General features: G+C 40.0%; 1 protein-coding gene across 1 annotated transcript in view; it reads left to right on the top strand.

Moving 5' to 3' along the window:
* Window positions 1-11,230, top strand: part of LAMC1 (laminin subunit gamma 1) — a 155,348-nt gene extending 144,118 nt beyond the window's left edge. The window contains exons 24-28 of the mRNA XM_072998133.2: window positions 1,259-1,373; window positions 3,836-4,035; window positions 5,927-6,085; window positions 6,841-6,940; window positions 7,717-11,230. Coding sequence (XP_072854234.2) covers window positions 1,259-1,373; window positions 3,836-4,035; window positions 5,927-6,085; window positions 6,841-6,940; window positions 7,717-7,973 — 831 coding nt within the window. The 3' untranslated portion in view covers window positions 7,974-11,230. The remainder of the gene's footprint in view (window positions 1-1,258; window positions 1,374-3,835; window positions 4,036-5,926; window positions 6,086-6,840; window positions 6,941-7,716) is intronic.
* The last annotated feature ends 7,878 nt before the right edge of the window (window positions 11,231-19,108 follow it).

Raw genomic sequence — 19,108 nt, 5'->3', positions numbered from 1 at the left:
CACCTAACAATCAGTTTTCCCTGCTGCATCCAACAGTAAATTTGCAGATTCCAGCTGGTCCTGAGGGAGGTGGCAAGCTAAGATCAGTAAGTCCAACTCCTCCAATAAATAACTATACCTAGAAATTCTGATGACCAAATGAAATTACTTGGGAGTGCAGTGTATGGTAATCAGCCAGGCTGTCCATCTATTTACAGACACTTACATAACATAATTGGGAAACTGAATGGGCTAGTAGTTAGACTGAGCTGCTGCCACATAACTTACTAATACTGAAGAGGAGTAAATTAAATGACCTACGTGATTGTACTTACTGTTCTGACAACTCAAGATTAACAATTCCATGGCAGAAAGTTTTTGGCTGTGTTGGTAAGGCTGGCTAACAGTGTTTTTGACGATTGTGAGTTCATATATGTAAAATGACTGCCTGATATGGTAAGTGAGCTACGATGGGAAAACAATAGAGGCCTTGGGACCCATGAGGAGAAATGTAGAAGACAGAGGTGAGAAAAGAAAAGATAGGACAGTAACAGAAAGTAGGAAAGAAATACTATAAAAACGGAAGTGAGTCAAGAGTGAGTTGAGCCATAGGTCTCTTTGTGGCAGGTGTTGTTAAGCATGGGATGAAATAGCTATATACCCCACCAATCTAGGGGTTATTAACTTTTTTTTTTCAAAAAGGGATTGTGGATCTCACCTCTTCCTCACTAATTATTAAACCTTAAAATAATCATGTGTTTTAATATGCTTTGATTTTATATTCATAACTGTTGCAGCATACTTCCTGCCCTGTACTATGTAGTTGCTCGATAAATTGCTTTGTTCATAAGATGATAATTGACTTAAAACTCAACATTGTGTGTTATCTACTTTCCCCCTTATTGATCTTTTATGACTTCCTAAGATTCGCTCATATCAGTCAGCAAGTAAGAACACAAAAGGAAGAGTTCCCAGTGGCTGTCCTTATTTGTGCAACACACGTCCTACTCACCCAAGGCCAAGCTCACATGCTTTTCAGACAGAAGCATTCTGAACGTTTGGGCTGCCTTCTGAGGGAGAATGGAAAAGCTTAAGGAAACATAATTGAATTAAATTTGGTTTGCCGTGATTTTTGCTTTTTGTACCTGCCCTTTGCCTTCATAATGGTGCAGGTTATATACCATGAATAGGAATGTAAACTTAAGTTTGCTTTTCCATTTTGAGGCACCAGAATGTGACTAGCTAAGAACAAATGTTGACCTGTTGTGTCTTTGCTTAGACTGCTGATCAGCTCTTGGCTCGAGCAGATGCTGCCAAGGCTCTGGCTGAAGAAGCTGCCAAGAAGGGGAGAGACACACTCCAGGAGGCCAATGACATCCTCAACAATCTGAATGGTAGGCAGCCTGGTGGCTCATGTTGTAGAGTCAGCTTATGACCCCACCCCACCCTTTGCAGCTCAAGCTTCTCTTTGAGGTTGGACAAATGGGACAGTGCTTCACTGGCCGTGGCAGCTTTCATCTGGATTGGTGTAACTCTTTCTGTAATGTATTATCCTGATGAATGGAAGGTCTGCACTCATTATTTGCAGAAAGCTTTGTAAAAGAGGCTGAGGGCCTGTTGCCTGCCCATCATAGTTATAGTGGGTAATAAATGCATGCACAAATTGTGGGGGAGGGGGCTGAATCACCCAGAAATCCAGAAATTGTTAAATCCTTGAATTGGGTCAGAGTCATGTGGGCAGCCCAGCACCTGATTACTAGCACCACCAAATTAAGCCTCTTCCTCCCAGTGTAAATGAAGTCAGCCCATAGATGCTCTAGCAGTGGCATTCCAAATGGTCAGATAGCAATTTGTATCTTTCCAAAGGGATGAAGACCTTGACCTAATTCTCACCATGACAGTAAAACCACATCTGAGCTGTTTTACTGTAGACTGCAGATGGATTTCACATAACAGAAAGTGCTCCTCCCTATAGATCATGACTTAGGCTAGAAGGCTTTCTTCCAGGTGTGATAGTGAGATACATGGAGTAATTTTAACTGCTTTCTACAAAAGAGCAGCCCTGTGCAGTGGGCAACAACTGAGTGGTAGAGAAGATGCTTCACATGCAAAAGAACCTGGGTTTAATCTCTGACATTTCCAAGTAAAGAGGAGAAAAAATGTCTTGTGTCTGAAACCCTGAAGAGATGCTTCTGGTTCTGGTAGGCTGTATTAAACCAAATCATAGAAGCTCAATTTCCGGCAGCCTAAGAGCAACACATATCCACACCTGGACCTGGGAGGACTGCACCTACTTTCATACCCCAGTGAACCACAAAATTTGTTTTGTTTCTTTTAAAAGACTTTTTAGGGAAAGTTGGAAAGGCCCTTTCATGTGCTCTAGTGCTCATTTTTTAAAATATCACAACTACAGTGGTGCCTCGCTAGATGATGATAATCCGTTCCACTGAAATCACTGTTTAGCGAAATCATCATCTAGCGAACAGCATTTTCCCATTGGAATGCATTGAAACCTGTTTAATGTGTTCCAATGGGGAAGAATTGTCATTGTCTAGCGAAGATTGGCCATAGGAAAGCAACTTTGCGAACCACCGATCAGCTGTTTAAATAGCTGTCTTGCGAAGCGTAGGTCCTGAAAACACCCGTTTTGCAAGCAGGAGGGAGCTGTCAAAATCGTCATCTAGCGAAAATTGGTTTGCGAAGCAGGAACCAAACATTGTCCAGTGAAATTCCCCCATAGGAATCACTGTTTTGCACATCACTATAGCAATCGCAAAAAGTCAATGTCTAGCGAAAAAACTGTCATGTGGAGTAACTGTCTAGCGAGGCACCACTGTACTTTTTTGCAGTGGATGCTGGGGGTCAAAAACATGCCAGAAACACACATTTACATACATACTGGAGCACTGAGGACTTTTTGATAAAATTCTGGGAAATAGATTTTTAGAAAAAGAAAGAAGCTGAGGGAGCGGTAGTGCTGGGGACTCACAATAGGATCCTTGAGGATTCATATTTCATATGGACCACACTCGCCCACTCCTGAGTGAGACGGACCATTGCTCTGATTCAGTGTATGTTCGTTTTTTAATCTGAAGCACAGACACAATTGCCTCAGTAAGTACTGTAGTTAACTGCCTTTAAGTGACAAAGATCATAGAAACAAGTATTAAACAAAATGGCTGTTCAACTCCATTCCTTTTCTTCCCCATGTGTTGAATTGGGTTTCACAGGCATATGCCTGAAAGCGTCTATGAAATGAAGTGAAAACAATGCTGAAATGGTGGCAAACATGGACCCACCAGTGGCTGTCAATAGGGATTGCTAAGTGGAACTGTCATTTTTTCTTTGTGGTCCCTGTAAATCACACATATTAGTTTCAGCCCTGCGCTGAAAAAGTCCTTGGAAATTTCCAGAGCTTTAAAGGAGAGTTTTTCCCCTTCCCCATCTGCTCCCTAACAGTTTCCCCTCAGTCCTCTCTTGTCTATACACAAGCAACATCTCTAGAGAACTTTTCAGAGCTATTAACGTTCACAGCAAGTTGTATATACTTATTTTGCCTTTGCTTATCTACTTCTTTTCTGTCTCATTTCCCCATTTTCTGTTTTAGTTTTTTAAAAAGAGAGAAAGAAAGAAAGAGAGAGTTACTGTTTTGGACACCAACAGCCAGCATGAATTGTGAGGATTGTAGTATAAAAATGCTTTGCCTCTTGATGTACAGGATGAATAACTAAATGGAGCTGTACTTCTGTTTTACGAGGGGAGGGTTCTCTAGTAGCAGCTGTTGGAAACAGCAGTCTAAACTAGATGGATGCTTGTTTGATCCAGCTGGGCTGTATTGTCATGTGTTTCCCTCCAGATTTTGATAAACGTGTGAATGATAATAAGACTGCTGCTGAAGAAGCTCTAAGAAAGATTCCTGCCATTACCCAGACCATTTTGGAGGCCAACAATAAGACACATCAAGCAGAAATAGCACTGGGCAATGCTGCTGCTGATGCCAGGGAAGCAAAGAACAAAGCAGACAATGCTGAGAAAATGGCTAATTCCGTACAGAAAGTGAGTCTTGCGAGAAGCCACATGTCAATAGCACCATACACAAGTTCTAGGTTATCACAGAGAAAGCAGTCATTTTCACAGTAGGATGTATTGATCAAATATAATGTTTCTTAGGGTATGATTACATTGGAGAGCTGAATCACAACTCTGCTGTGAATTTATTCACAGCCTGTGTTACCTCTGAAATCGCAATCAGTACTCACATGGGCTGCAAATTGATTTGTGAATTCATCGTTCATACTCATTGCCACGTGAATCACATTCAAAACCACAGCCCCCACTTCTTTCCTTCCTTCCTCTGGTCTTGCCACTGCCTGCTCTTTCTTCCTCCGTTTCCACTTCCATGATCCTTTTAATGGATTTATGTGAGAAAACTAGAGCCAAGAAAGTGAGGGGAGGTAGGACAATCCTGTTACTGTTTTGTTATGGTGTGTGAATTATGGATGTGGGTATGTGTGTATTTCAAAGAAAGTTAGAAAAAAATGTCCCACTAAGGGAAGAGTCAGAGCTTTGAAATGCACAAGTGCATGCACACACACACGAAACACATTGGGATTCCCCCTACCACTGTTCTTCTCCCTATTCGCTAGCCAAGTGCCTTGGATCTCTCTCTAACCTTTCCATCTGAACTTTTGCTGAAGGTAGAAAGCACTTGTAATGGGACTGGAAATCCCAATTTGTGTGTTCAAAGTCCCAACTGCTCTCCCTTAGTGGAACATTCAAAATCATGATGCAACTGCTTACGTCACTGAAAACAGCACCTACAGAAATGCTCCTGTTTTTACAAGAATGTCCACAGGAGAAAATCTCCTTCAAACCCTTCTGGCATGCAAAAGTAAAAGCCCCCTAGAGGCAGAGAAAAAGTGCCTCTTTAGGAGCCAAAAAAAGGCTGGAAAGATTGGAATCGGCCTTTCCATCATGCAGACATTAAAAATACTTCTAATTCACCTGTTTTATAAGCAGAGCAAATCCTGCAGTATTTGACGATGTAGTTGCTCCTAGGTCTGCACTTTATATATGTAGCCACTGTCACTGTGGGGATTCCCAGGATTGTTATTCTCAGACCCTTACAGTAGTTCCCCAGTTATGTACGTATATATTCAGGACATAAAACACTTAAATAAATCTTAATTTTGAAACAGCCCTTTGCCCAGCTGTTTATATTTTCTATATGTGAGATTTGTTCTATTTTTTTCTTTAAAAACAAGATCCATCCTGCCTATAGCCTAAAGTCATTTAGTCCAAAAAAGCTGCCTCACATTTCTCTTTATGTTGTCAGCTCAAAGTATTATGTAATAAACAAGAATTTTCTTCTGAACCAGTTGTGGTTCAGTCTTTGGACTAGTGAATTGTAGACTACATTCACTGCATCAATAGTTTGTATTTTCCATTAGCAGGGAGTTAGTAAAGCAGTGTATGCAACAGTTATACTCTCATTCCTGAATCAGATTTCATGTTGCCCGAATAACAGAAAATGTTCCTGTAACACAGAAGGACAAAATAGCATGGGAATATATTCTTACTCTGTTTTGCATGGAAACAGTCCCTGCCCTTAGCATCTCCAGATAAAGATTCTTAGCTGCCAAAGCTGGAAAATATCTCTGCATAAGACCTTGCAGAATGACTGCCGAATGATAATAGGTTACATGGATCTGACAATATAGAGTGGCATCAAACTAAATTTTCAGATAATGTTTATCCAACAGATTTTGTGCAAACATGCATAAATCTGAGTTGAACTGAAAACATGAACACCTCAGTTGCTGCAATATTAGCCACAGCTAGATCTAGGGACCTCATCACAACTGTGGTGGACAACTGCGCAAACTCTTAAACTGTCAATATGCTCTTTTGTTATGTCATTTAACTCTTTGGTTTCTGCAAATCTCAGAATGCTGCTAAGGCAAAGGACGACGCTGACAAGACATTCTCCACTGTTACTGAGCTAGATAAGGAAGTCGATGGTATGTTACAGGCACTGGAAGACACAGAGAAAGATCTGAAGAGGAAACAGGAAAGTACTGATCAAGATATGATGATGGCAGCAATGGTGAGTAATTTTTGCTGCTTTAAAAAAATATGCATTCCTAAGAATCTTACCGGAAGATAAAATGGCTTTGAAAATGTTTTTAGAGTGCAGCAGTGTTCCACCAAATTCATGAATGCATTTCGTAGTGACTTTACTTCAGGAATGGCAATTTTCAGGACCTGGGAGCTCGTTTTCCTCCCACATTTATTTATTTTCTTTCTTTCTTTCTTTCTTTCTTTCTTTCTTTCTTTCTTTCTTTCTTTCTTTCTTTCTTTCTCGATTAGGAGCAGTCGAGGGGATTACAAACATGGATGAGGGCCACATGTTGCCCACCTCTGCTTCACTTCAATTACTAACCTTGATCATCCTGTCATAAGTCAAACATCTTAAGCAGACGCTTAGTTGCACTGTGCTGTATTTTGCAGCAGAACTGATTAATGTGTCGCAAATAATTCCTGTCATAAGTCAAACATCTTAAGCAGACGCTTAGTTGCACTGTGCTGTATTTTGCAGCAGAACTGATTAATGTGTCGCAAATAATTCCTGTCATAAGTCAAACATCTTAAGCAGACGCTTAGTTGCACTGTGCTGTATTTTGCAGCAGAACTGATTAATGTGTCGCAAATAATTCCTGTCATAAGTCAAACATCTTAAGCAGACGCTTAGTTGCACTGTGCTGTATTTTGCAGCAGAACTGATTAATGTGTCGCAAATAATTTGATACAGAATTGCATGCCTCCACTGAGTTTTATTACATTTTGCATTTTCTTCCATAGGCTTCACAGGCAGCTCAGGATGCAGAAGACAATGCAAGGAAAGCGAAGAATTCAGTGAACAGTTTGCTTAACACAATTAATGACCTCCTTGAGAAGCTAGGTATATATTTTGTTCAAATATTTCTTTTCAGCTGGTTAATGCCTGGAAAATGATGTGTGTCATTCAAGGAGTTGACGTCACAGTCTTCCGCCAGATGTTTTGGAGGACAACTCCCATTAGTCCATGCTAGCCCATAGTCAAAACATGATAGAATTTGCAGTCGAGCACACCACATGGTGAAAACTTACACAATAGCGACCCTTTAAGAGGGACTAGCTGCTGCTTTGTTCTCTCGGGCTGTTGTTATAGTACAAATGACTGATAAAAGTTCAGGTACTCCAGTAATGTTTGTGCACTGATTTGCAAGGCTAAAACTAGGTGCACGTCTTAACACTGGTGTAAATCATTTGAGGTGATATAGGTGAGCAGCTGATGTGTGTCTATGTCAACACAGTTGAAGTGCAGAATATATCCTTCCTAGCCCAGATTTTGTATACTAATTTTCATACATTCAGCAGCCAATATCAAAGAAGGTAATTGCAAACTAGTAAAACAGCAAGCATGATGCGACAGTCGTAATATCCATCAAAACAGCAAGAGTGTGGAGGCTGATAGATTCCTTTCTATGCAACATTTAGCAGGTTTTTCATTTGTTTTAATTTGGATCTAATTTAAAAACTAGGAAGATCAGATTTGTTCGATGCTAATGGGACTAGTAAACTTATTTTACAGTAAGAAATCAATCTCTTTTTGTTCTGTAGAATGGGAATAATTTCTATAGAAGACTGCGGTAAACTGATCAGGTGCCATTCTGATTTATCTGTGTTGCATTGCAGGGCGTGTGGAACCTGTGGACTCAAGTAAACTGAATGAGATCGAAGACACCTTAAATGCTGCTAAAAAGCAGATGAGAGATAATGATCTGGACCGGAAAGTGTCTGATTTAGAGAGAGCAGCTGAAAAACAAGCCAGTGCCATCAGTGAATACAACAGGGACATTAACACCATTTTGAAAGACATTAGCAATCTAGAGGACATCAAGAAAACCTTGCCAACTGGCTGCTTCAACATCCCGTCCATTGAAAAACCCTAAGGGTGTGCTAAGGGCAGGGGGCCATTCCCTCAAAGACTGATGGAGCAATTCTTTAGCTGTGGAGTGCCTTAATTTCCTAGGTTATGTTCTTCAGAATCCCCACCTCATCTCCCACACAGCTCTTGGTTCTCTTTCTGCATTGAAATTGAAAAGAAATTAGACAGCCTTTTTGGCATCAAAAAGTCTTCAAGATATAAAATCTATTCACTTTCTTGCTCAGACACTCCACCTTCTTTCCCTCTCTCAAAACACTCCCCATTGATTTACACACTGTAAAATACTATAGACTGTTGGTTGACCTGAACTTCAGAAATGGCCATGGGAACGAATATTATAATGAGGGGCAATCATAAGCTTTTTCTTCATTCCCTTCTTCACTCTTCTGTTTGATATCTCTCTCTCTTTTATTTCTCCCACCTCCTCCCCTAGTTATCTGTTGTTGTTTTCCATGAAGGAAAGAGTTTGGCTATCGAAGTGTTGAATTGTAATGGCTGGGATATTCAGAAACAGTAGTGGATTTCATGGTTAGAGTTTAAAACAAAAAAAAAAGGCAAGACCAATCATTTTTGTTAAATTACTTGCCAGTCAAATCACCACTTTGGTAGCCAGCTGCCAATTTTAAATAAACTTTCTAGAGTGCAATATGTATATGTATAATCCTGTTTCTGAGAGATGATTTCTCAGAAGCACTTTGGAGGAGTCATGAGGAATGTATGTCCAGTGTCCATGGTGCTATACCTTGGCCTGTAAAGCAGGCATGTCTTCAACATGTTGTGAACAAGGGCAACATTTTTAATTTTTTAAGATGACAAGAACCTGCATATCACCATAGTCTTTCTATCACAAACAAATTACTAGGCATCTCCAAGAGATATCTTGCAGAGGCACCTAGAGGAATATGTGTGGATACTTCCTTAAAAATAAATCTCTCTGGGTTTTTTTTTTGGGGGGGGGGGAGAAAAACCAACCCAGAGAAAGCTTTACTTGCTAGGGTTGTAGGCAAAGGTTGATGTCTCATAGTAAAGAAAACCCAAGAGGTCTCTGCAGTCCTCTTTAAGTTGAATTATATTGTTTGCTGTAGCAGGTTTATCCCTTGTCTGAAATCCCAAAGCCAATTGACCCCATTTTTAGCAAAAAGAAGTGATTTTTGGAGACAGATAACTCAAAGAGTTTGCAGTATTTAGAAACTGAGCTACTTGCTGCTTAGTATAAAACTTCTCCCATTTCAGAAATCCCCTCTTCCACTTTGTTAAGCTTCCTTATAGGGAGAAGACAGCTCCTTTTATGGTTGTTTTCTTGCCCTTGCCTCTTAGCTCTGAACTAGAAACTGAAATTGCACAGTTTCCTCACTAGACTGATCTAATGCTTCATCCCCCCTGCCTTTTGAGATCAATGTATTGCTACCCTTAAACACTATGCAACTTTGTACGTTTGCGTAGAGGGGAAGAAATTTATTATCTGACACACACTGGTGCTATTAATTATTTCAAATTTATATTTTTGTGTGAATGTGGATTTTTTGTGTCTTTTTTAATCATGATTATAGTGTGAGGAAAAGTCTGTTTCTCTTTCATCCACCCCTTTCCCTCCTGTAAATATGCTTGGTCTTGTTTCCAGAGTGGGACTGTTCTCTTCACTTTCTCTTAACTATCAGACTGCCTCTTATGCCCCTTTCAATTTACAATTCTGTGGGGCTGAGAATCAGGTATTATCTCTGCCCAAACTTGCCCGCTTTGCATTCCCATACTGGAAGTCAAGGATATGCTGTGGCATGAACATCAACCTGCTTGACCAGTGTATTTGAGTCAAAGTCATCTCCGCTTCTAAAGGCAGCAGTGGTGCCTAAAGGATTTGAAGGGTGTAAGCTCATAAATAACCAAACTAACATTCTTTGGGGCATCTCAGGTGAGACTTTGCCCCTTGAGAGCTCTGTGTGGGGTGAAGTGGGGAGAAGGCCTCAATTTATATTTCCCTTTTGCCTTTCCCCCACTTTCTTTTGCCATGAGCAGAAAATAAGTAGAATATCCCATAGAACTATAAACATGCAGTTCTTCCACCCCTTCATTTAACTTCCACCCAGTGAGGCAAATGTGAGAGGATGTCCACAGGCCCTGAAGCAAACTCCAGTGTCATGCTGGGAGCAAAGTTTCATCTGAATTTGACCGTTTGTTTCCGGTATGCAGATGTAACATTGGAGCTGGTCGTAATTTTATGACTGGTTAAAGGCTGCTTGTTGGGGACACATAACATTGGCCTTGTTCTCACTGGGGGGCAGCAAAACTGTGACCAGGCTGGCAAATTATTTCCACACAGAATGCTACCATGCAAGAAAAAGGCAAGTTACGACCTTTCTTGACAGTATGTTAGTCTTCTGTGGGGAGAAATAAAGGAGCATTCAGTCACTTACGCTATCAGGCAACCGCACAGGGAGATGGTTATTGAAGGCCCAGAAGCAGGCCTGGGGATGCAAAATTGTAGCCCTGCTATCAGTACCAATCTGTGGGAAAACAAAAGCTTTCTTTGGGCCTTGCTTTTTCAGTATTCCTGCAGCCTGTCATTCTCCAGGGCCAGATCTTCATTCCCCCTGTCTCATCCAAATAGCTTGCAAATTGTTTACATTAAACAAGCTTACCTCCATATGAGGTGGAAACAGTTGTCTGAAAATGATGTTTCAATGTGACACGTCACATTTGGAATCCATGTTTTAATCTGGTCAAGGAAGTCACATGACTCAATTCTAACAGCATCTCCTCTCTGCCCTCACCCCCACCCCTAAGAAAGAAAAAGAGGATGACAATAACGCACTCAGTTGTTTTCTTCTGGCTTTTTCGCTGCTTTTCTAGTATTCTTCCTTTTCTCTTAAGAAACTGGTTTAAGTAACAGATTTTTTTATTTTTTAATAAATAAATAAAAAGACCTCTATAAGAATCCTCTTAATTACAAATATTGTGTTAACAAGCCATTATCACATTTGTATAGGTCCAAGTTATTTCTTTACATAACAAAAAGATGCAGCAGCTGCTCGCAGAAACATACAACCAGGTGCCACAGGAGAGACCTACTGAAGAATTCCCCTCATTTTATTCTTAACTGTGAGCACTTCCATGTGTGCCTTCACTCCAGTTTTTGCCTTAAATCTGTGGTCTTGCTGTCTGGGAGTAGTGAACAAAAACAACAAAAAATGCAACACTTGGCAGTTTTATGTATAAAACAGTATTTCTTATTTATAATAAAGTCTGAATATTTGTAACCCCTCATATGCTGGATTCTTTGGTATTTCACCAGTGTATATTTGCGGGGGGGTATAGGCAACCCGTGTTGCCCAAATCAGTTGTTCTTATCAAGTATGTTTTCAACATTTTCCTTGAAGGCAGTAAAACCTAAAGAGTGTTTAGCTCTAGAACTCTAACATGTTAGCAAAGAAGGAAACTGCTACAGTGTGAATGCTTCTATGAGAATTTGTAAGGGCAGGATAGCTACTAGTACAGTACTAGGTTTCAAAGGCAGTCATGATCTAGCTCTAAAAATGGCATAGCTTCAAAAGAAAATATAATAATTTCAAATGATATGCTCCCAGTTATTCTGAAGAGGATTGCCAAAGGAAATTTTAAAATGGCACTTTTGAAACAATAGGTAGTGCATTGTTCCTCTCTGGATGTCCAAGTTGGAGCAAAATTTTGCATTTTTGCCAAGGAACAAAGCAAAGCTCTTGTGACAAGAATCCACTCAGCAAAAACTCTGCAGTTCCTAAATGTGGGTCTCTGTGAATATAGCTGAAAGATTATAGAGCTACAGCTGTACACTTGCAAAAGCACTAGTCAGTTGCACCAGAATTGCATTTCTTTGCATGGCATTTGTTGCAAGTTATTTTCAGGCAATGTGTCTCAGCAGAATTTCAGAAATTTCCTGGAGTCTAGCATTTTAGTCACATGAACACAAGTGTGTACTTCCCATGGACAGTACAAGATAAAAGATATGTGAGTGTAATTAAAAGTAATTAAAAGCAGGGGCCATATGTTGAATTATTTAAACTATGGGAGCACAATACTGAAATTAATGGTCTTCCCTGTCCAGAACTTGAGAGAAGGAAAGGGAACAAGAAAAGTCCTATTATGAAATGGAAAAAAGAAAAGCCAAGAAAGATATTCCAAAGTGATGATGCAATGCCCTTATAGCCAGCAGACTCTTGGTCTGATAGTGACTGTGCAACAGGCCAGGTTGTACGCAGTATGGTACAAATATATAATGGGACAGAGGTGATTATAGCGTTGCAAACTGAAGGCCACCAATTCATGTCCTCCTCTGTCAGAGGACAGATGAGATACTAGTAACCTAGAACTTGCAGATGCTGAACTACCACACCCATCTAAACAGGTTAAGGAGCCAATACATATTCAACTGAGTGGTCGCATAGACCAGATGGGCAGGATACAAATCAAATAAATAAATAAATAAATAAAATAAACTGGCACAAGCAGCATCTCTGTGTACATGCAGACAGAGGTGCAATGAGTCATCAGAAACATTTGCAGTCCAAAAGGATGAAAGGATTTGATATCTCTTGATAAGAGCATGAAATGTTGAAAGTTGTCAACAGTCTGTTCTGACTTTTTCGTCATTTTATGGTTTTGTTGTTTCTTTGCTATTTGTTAACTGCCCAGAAGAGTGCCTTACACTAATGGGGTGGTATATAAATTAAAATAAAATAAAATAAAATAAAAAACACACTATCCTACTTTGCAAACAGGAGATGTTCTTTGTAAAAATTAATGATGCACTCCCTCTCTTAACTTAGGAAAGACCACACACAGGACTACATTAATTAGTCCTGCCCAGAAGATGTATAAAACTCACTTAATAAACCCATGAAGTTACCAACACAATTGTGGAGTATGTACTCTGTAGCTGAGATTCAACAGACCATCTCGAAAATACATCATGGGCTGCTGTTGTGTCATTTCCAGTTATATCCTGTTATGTTGAATCTCATGTCTAAGACAGGAGGTGTGTCACATAACAGTCCATTGAGTCAGACCAGGTGACTCAGCTGCTATAGTTAGATGAAGAATCTGTCATTCTTTCACATACAGTTTAACATACATATGTTTCACATGCATTTAGTTCTCACTCTAGATTTGAGTTTAGCTAATGACTCAAATAAGAACTCCCCATAAATCAAAACTAAATTTTTATAAATGCTTTATCTCTCTGTGGCTTAAGGTCAAGCATATATTACAGCTTGGTCTTTCTTTCTTCCCATCCTTCTTTCAGCTGGAGGCATGGCTGATAATTTTTATTGTGAAAGGTTAGCTTTAATCTTTCCTTCCCAGCTCATATCTTACTAATAATCATTACCTCCCCACTTAATAATAGGGTTTCTTTAAAAGTCTCCAGTCTCGCCACGTTTTGTAATTGGCTCAGTTTAAGAATGCAAGGTTAGCAGCTTTAAAAACTAGATCTAGAACTGTAGTCTCACTTTATATTTATTTATGACATGTTTCTACTTTTTTAAAAGTATTTTACTGTAACATACAAAAAACTGCAGAAACAAAATCAAAGTGGATGGTGTGTTACATCACATATATTCAATTGTATGGATTTTATATAGGTCATACTATGAGATATATATGTTCAATCTATTCTAATATAGCTTTCTGCAGAGTCCCATGTCACTGTTGTTAGTCTGTGGAACTCCTTGCCACAGGATGTGGTGATGGCATCTGGCCTAAATGCCTTTCCTGGAGGAAAGGTCCATCATAGATTCCTGGAAGAAAAGTCCATCACAGGTTACAAGCCATGATGGGGATGTATAATCTCCAGGCTTAGAAGGAAGGTACCTCAAAATGCCAGATGCAGGGGGACTGGTATCAGGAGACAGGGATCTAGTTGTCTCATGTGCTTCCAGAGCCATTTGGAGGGGCCACTGTGAGATACAGGAAACTGGACTGGATGGGCCCTTGGCCTAATCCATCAGGACTCTTCTTATGTTCTTATGGAAAGAAAGAAAGAAAGAAAGAAAGAACCAAATGGTAAAACAGTAAAGCAATGACAAAACAAGAAAACAGTAAAGCATTTCACTGAAATCAGTAGTGGTAACTGCCAACAACCAAGTCTTCATTTGGCATATGCACCCAGCTTCGGAAACTTCCCTGTTTGGACTAAAATTCTCAGGATCCCTTAGTCAGGATGGTCACTAGCCATTTGCCAAACTTCTGGGTGCAAGTAATGACAGACCTCTAAATTTTACAGCAGTGTTAGAGTATGAATCCATGAAGAACAACTCTTATATGAGGCCACCCACGGTTTAAGTATTTTTGCTAAAAATGACAGCATTTAAATTAAAAAGAAACAGCAAATTTTAAATACCCAGAAACATGTTTTTGATCTCTCTAAGCAAATTATGGGCTAATCATTACTGCCTCACAAGAAAAAACATTCATATTTTAGGTGACTAATTTTAGGAGTCCTTATTATACATGATTACAATGAAGGACACCCCCCACCCCCCAGGATATTGTGCCCACTTCCCAGACCTTTCCTGGAAGCTGACAGAGTGCATGGCTGCATCTCTGGCCCTGCAATGTATTCCCAGGTAAAACCACTTTCTGCAGCTCAAGAGCTGACAGATATCTGAATCAGGAAATGCTAGGAATGTTGTCCAGGCATTCCAGTGATGTTTCCTTGGTGACCCCTTCAGGTAAAGGAGCTAAAGAGTCTAGTTTTGTGAAAACAAAGGAACGCAAAGGCTGAAAGAAATTGATTATTTCATTTTTTGAAACAGAAGTGAGGTCTTTCTGCAGGTAGGGGATAAAAACTGGGCAAGGCTGGACTTCCGTGCCGTGCTGACGCCTCAGCCACAGTCTCGCCAGGTTAGCCTCACCCAGCTTGCTCACGGGAACTGAGCCCCAGGGTGTGTCTCCACTGCTGGGCCGCAGACAGGGGTGGGGGTGCATGTCAGCTTCAGCATCAGCCGGAGGAAAGGCACCCCTGAGGCAAATTCATCTGAGCAAAGAGGTAGTCACTAACTCATAGGTTGAAAGGTGCTTGGAAAGTGCTTTTACTGGCTAGGTAATTCAGTAACACAATCCCAGCATTTCCACTTCTAAAATAAATAACGGCTGAAATCCTGTTTGCACAGCTACATTGCATAATGTGAATCAATCACCAGCCACTGTGATTTTTTCAAAGATAAAACATCCCTCCCCCCTCTTCAAATGTCCAAAATGAGATCCCTTTTATCATGAGGAATCTTTTGGAAGAGGGATGCTTTAATTCTGACCATTGCTGCCATCGGTCCCAATGATGGCAATTTTCAGAAATTAAAGCTTCCACCACACCCTCGTGGTCCCTAACGTTTTATCCACAGTTGAGAGGGATACTACAGGAGCCTGGGGACCTTCAACCAGAGGAACTGGAAATGTTTTATTTCTAAAAAAAATCACAGTGGCTAATGAAGTTATTAGCCTTATGTAACATAGCTGCAAGAACAGAATTTCAGCCACCGTTTTCTTGGAAGTTCTTCATATAGGGTTATTGCTATTGATCTTAATATTTCTATTTTTTTATGTTTTACGAGTTGTAACCCGCCCAGAGTAGTGCTCTGACACTAATGGGAGCAGAATAAACATTGGATAAATGAATGAATAAATAAATAAATAATTCCTATACTGATAAGCATATTCAGTATGGGAAACATCTGACACTTGCAAAAAAAACAAAAACAAACCAATAACATATTGAGGGTTCAGAGCATTTACTATCTAGTCTCAGGAACGTTCACAGCTGATCTGTGAAATAGATTCTGATCATTATCCACCCCACACTGAAGATGGGAAAGGGGGCACTGCAGATAGAACGGTTTGCCAGTAGCATCTGCTTTCTGATGAAGGGACATAACATATACAAGTGCATACTGCAAAGTACTTCACATGGGTCAGAGAAGTATTATTGTGAGAAGGACTCCCTTTCCTGAGTAAAGGTAGTATTTCCTTGGGCTTAGGCATACATACTGAAAAAGCACAGCTTTAGTTACTTCATCACATTTCAGTGTAGCTTCAAGTTTTTCTCGCTTACAGTAATTATGTATAACAGAACACGAATAAAACATTAAACGTTTAACAAGTTGGTAATGGTTCCAAACCCTGTCCAAAAGTGTTTTCCTCATATTGTGCTGCTGGCAATTTGTGAGATCATCGTTCTAAAAGCTGGTTGGGTTATGTGTTGCTCTTGGCGTTGGGATGTTGCCAAACCCATCATTCTTTTGGCATATCCTCTAACTCCTTACCAGAACATTTTGCACATTCATCTACATGGGGAGGGAGGAAGTAATCATAATGTAGAAAGCTTCACCAGCTTTGCTCCCCATCTTTGATTGGAGCCCCACAAAACTGTAGGTGGAGGGATTAGTCAAGTCAACTAAGAGGAGAGCATCCTGTCTGTCATGGGAGAGGGCTATTGTCAGCATTGTCCTGCATGCGACATAGGATGGATGCTAGGCTGAATAAAGATTTGGCTTGATCTAACAGGCCTCTTTTTAGCTTATTTGGGCATATCTGAAAACTTCTTATCTTGCCTAATGGCTCAGAAGTGCATAGGAGTTCCCCAGAGCATGAATTGCTGCTTTGCTAATTTTCAAAAGCAATAGCCAATTGTGTATAGTCTGAAACTTTCAAATATAAGTCCAGTCACACAGAGGTTTTATTTAGCTAAGAGTTTTTGTAAGAGCTTGAAAGTAGCACCTTACAGGTGATGCTGCTCTAAAATGTGATTGTGGAGGATTACCATGATCCTTCCTAGAGCTGTAACGTTTCTGAAAATTTCCATTTTTTCTAGAAAAAAATTCCCCCCTTTTTTTTAAAGTGGAAATTTTCAGAAATTTTCCATCTCCAATCCTTCCACAAATAACATTAAGAACGAGTGACATTCTTGCTTCAGATAATGAAGACCATTTGTTTGTTACTTTTCTCACTACTTGAGGAAGAAATCAAGGGTTTTTTCTAGAGGATTTTGAGATTTTTAAAACCTGTGGGCCATTTTCTAATTTTCAGATGGAATTATCATCCCCAAATGTAGTAAAAGAGTTACCTAAAATATTTGCAATGGTAATGGTAGTGAGTAATTTCTGGAGAAGAAAGTGCTGATGCGTTAGGTGAAAAATATATTGGCGTTTGTGCCATGAAAGCCAGGGCTTCAATCCCTGCTCTGCTAGCCATTACAGACATGCTTTGGTGTTCATCCTTATCAGTTCTCATGCAGCAGCTGCTACTACAACAACTACGCTTCATCACAGTGAATGGTTTGAAATTGCTGGGTTGCACAGATGGATAGAAGGATGAATGTCTGTCTGTCTTCTTTTTTTAAAAGCCTCTGGCTTCCCATTCTCCAACCACTCTGAAATTTTGAGGAAATAATTCCAGTTTACTTACAGCTTTTGTATCCTGTCCTTCCTCCAAAGAGCTCGTGGGGAGGAGGAATTATTCAATTTCTTTTTACTAACAAACTGGTGAAGTAGCTACAGGTAAGTCATAATTAGAGCTGAAGTCAGTTCGTGTTCTAGGGACATGATTTTGGTGAACCTCCATGTGTGAGAAATCAGACCTGCATACATAGGTGTTTACCTCACAAAGACCAATAAAAAAACAAAGCAAACTAATTTTCAAATTACAAGGAGCAAAAAGTTCCTGCTTTGACAATCACATATCCTTCTGCATTTGAGGAACTGACTTGAATGACAGGTTATTTACTATAATGTATAGTCCAACCCTCAGATGGCAAGAATGAGAAATTATGCCTGTATTTATTCAGAATCTGGTCTCCCCAACCAAAACCAATATTCTATCCATAATTGCAGGTAGATACAAAGCAGCCCATGTTCTGGGCCACTGGTCAATTTCTGGCAGGCAATTGGATTATGTGCTCTAGGTGAATCTTGGTTTGATCATGAAAGGCATTTTTTATTATCTTAAGCAAGACTTAATATACGTTTTATATACAAGAGAAGATTGTCCATTTTGTATATCCTACAGATTGGATTGTCTTTCCTACTTGCTTCTACAAACAGAAATAACTAACCAAATATGTGTCTCCATGATTCTCTTATAGTGAAAGGGCAACCTTGTTCTGTCAGTACTTTCTCTTTATCTCCAGATGGACAGAGGTACCAGGATTAAGAATGGAGGTCAGCCAAAGGATGTGCAGAAGGTAGGTAAGTGAGGAGGTAGATGTCCTTGTGTTGCTCAAAATGTTATCTGAGGGTTAGAGGGATGTCCCCCTTCCATTGAACAAAATGAACATTTCACAGTGAGTGCCAATGTTTCTTTTGTCATGTGGAGGAGGACATCTTATAAATTGGAAGTTACCAAAACTAGCTAAATCCTAGTGTTGACTGCTAAGAAGCAACACCTATTCCAAGACTGTGAGTCCTGGGAAACCTGCCCAAGACAGATTTGCCAGCTGTTTTAGGACCCTATTCCCAAATGCAGCCTGAACCTAGTGAAGTGGTCCCTCCCGTAGTGCTTGACAAAGGAAAACTACATCTTCCATATGGCTGATCTACATATGTCCTTGAATGGGGCTACAATAGTGAGCAGGAGCTCCGACCAGCAGCCTGTGAGAAGTCGAGGCAAGAACAAGAACTAAGATGAGCACTGGAGTTGCCTCCTCCCTATAAAGGGAGCCATGAGGACACCTGATTGGTAAGCTGTTCTGGCCAACAGAAGTGTGTGCAAGGGGTAGCCCAGGCTGCAGGATGTCCTCTTTCCACTACATAAAAAGAGTAAGGCTGTTTTGAGCCTGTATTGTAGTGAAAGTCATCCTGTATTAATGAAGTGAGTAACAGTGCAATTGTAAATTGTTAACGAAGAATCTGACAGTACAAATTAAATAATTCTGATGAGGGACTAATCATAAACTCTTACAGTGTATGAATGAAATACAGAGTGAATTTAGAAATTCTATGGCACACACTTGGTTGACAGTTAAGTTGTACCTGAAAGTACTGTTATTCTGTCATTTTTTCTACTTACACTGTGTGTATAAAATCCCACTCTTATGCTTGGCATTACTGCAAAAATAGTACAATTCTGTGCTACAATAATTATGATGTGCAAAAGCAAATTAGAGTTCACAATTTCACT

This window comes from Pogona vitticeps, chromosome 4, assembly GCF_051106095.1.
Source record: "Pogona vitticeps strain Pit_001003342236 chromosome 4, PviZW2.1, whole genome shotgun sequence".
NCBI classification, from domain to species: Eukaryota; Metazoa; Chordata; class Lepidosauria; order Squamata; family Agamidae; genus Pogona; species Pogona vitticeps.
This window is presented reverse-complemented; position numbering and strand designations above follow the sequence as displayed.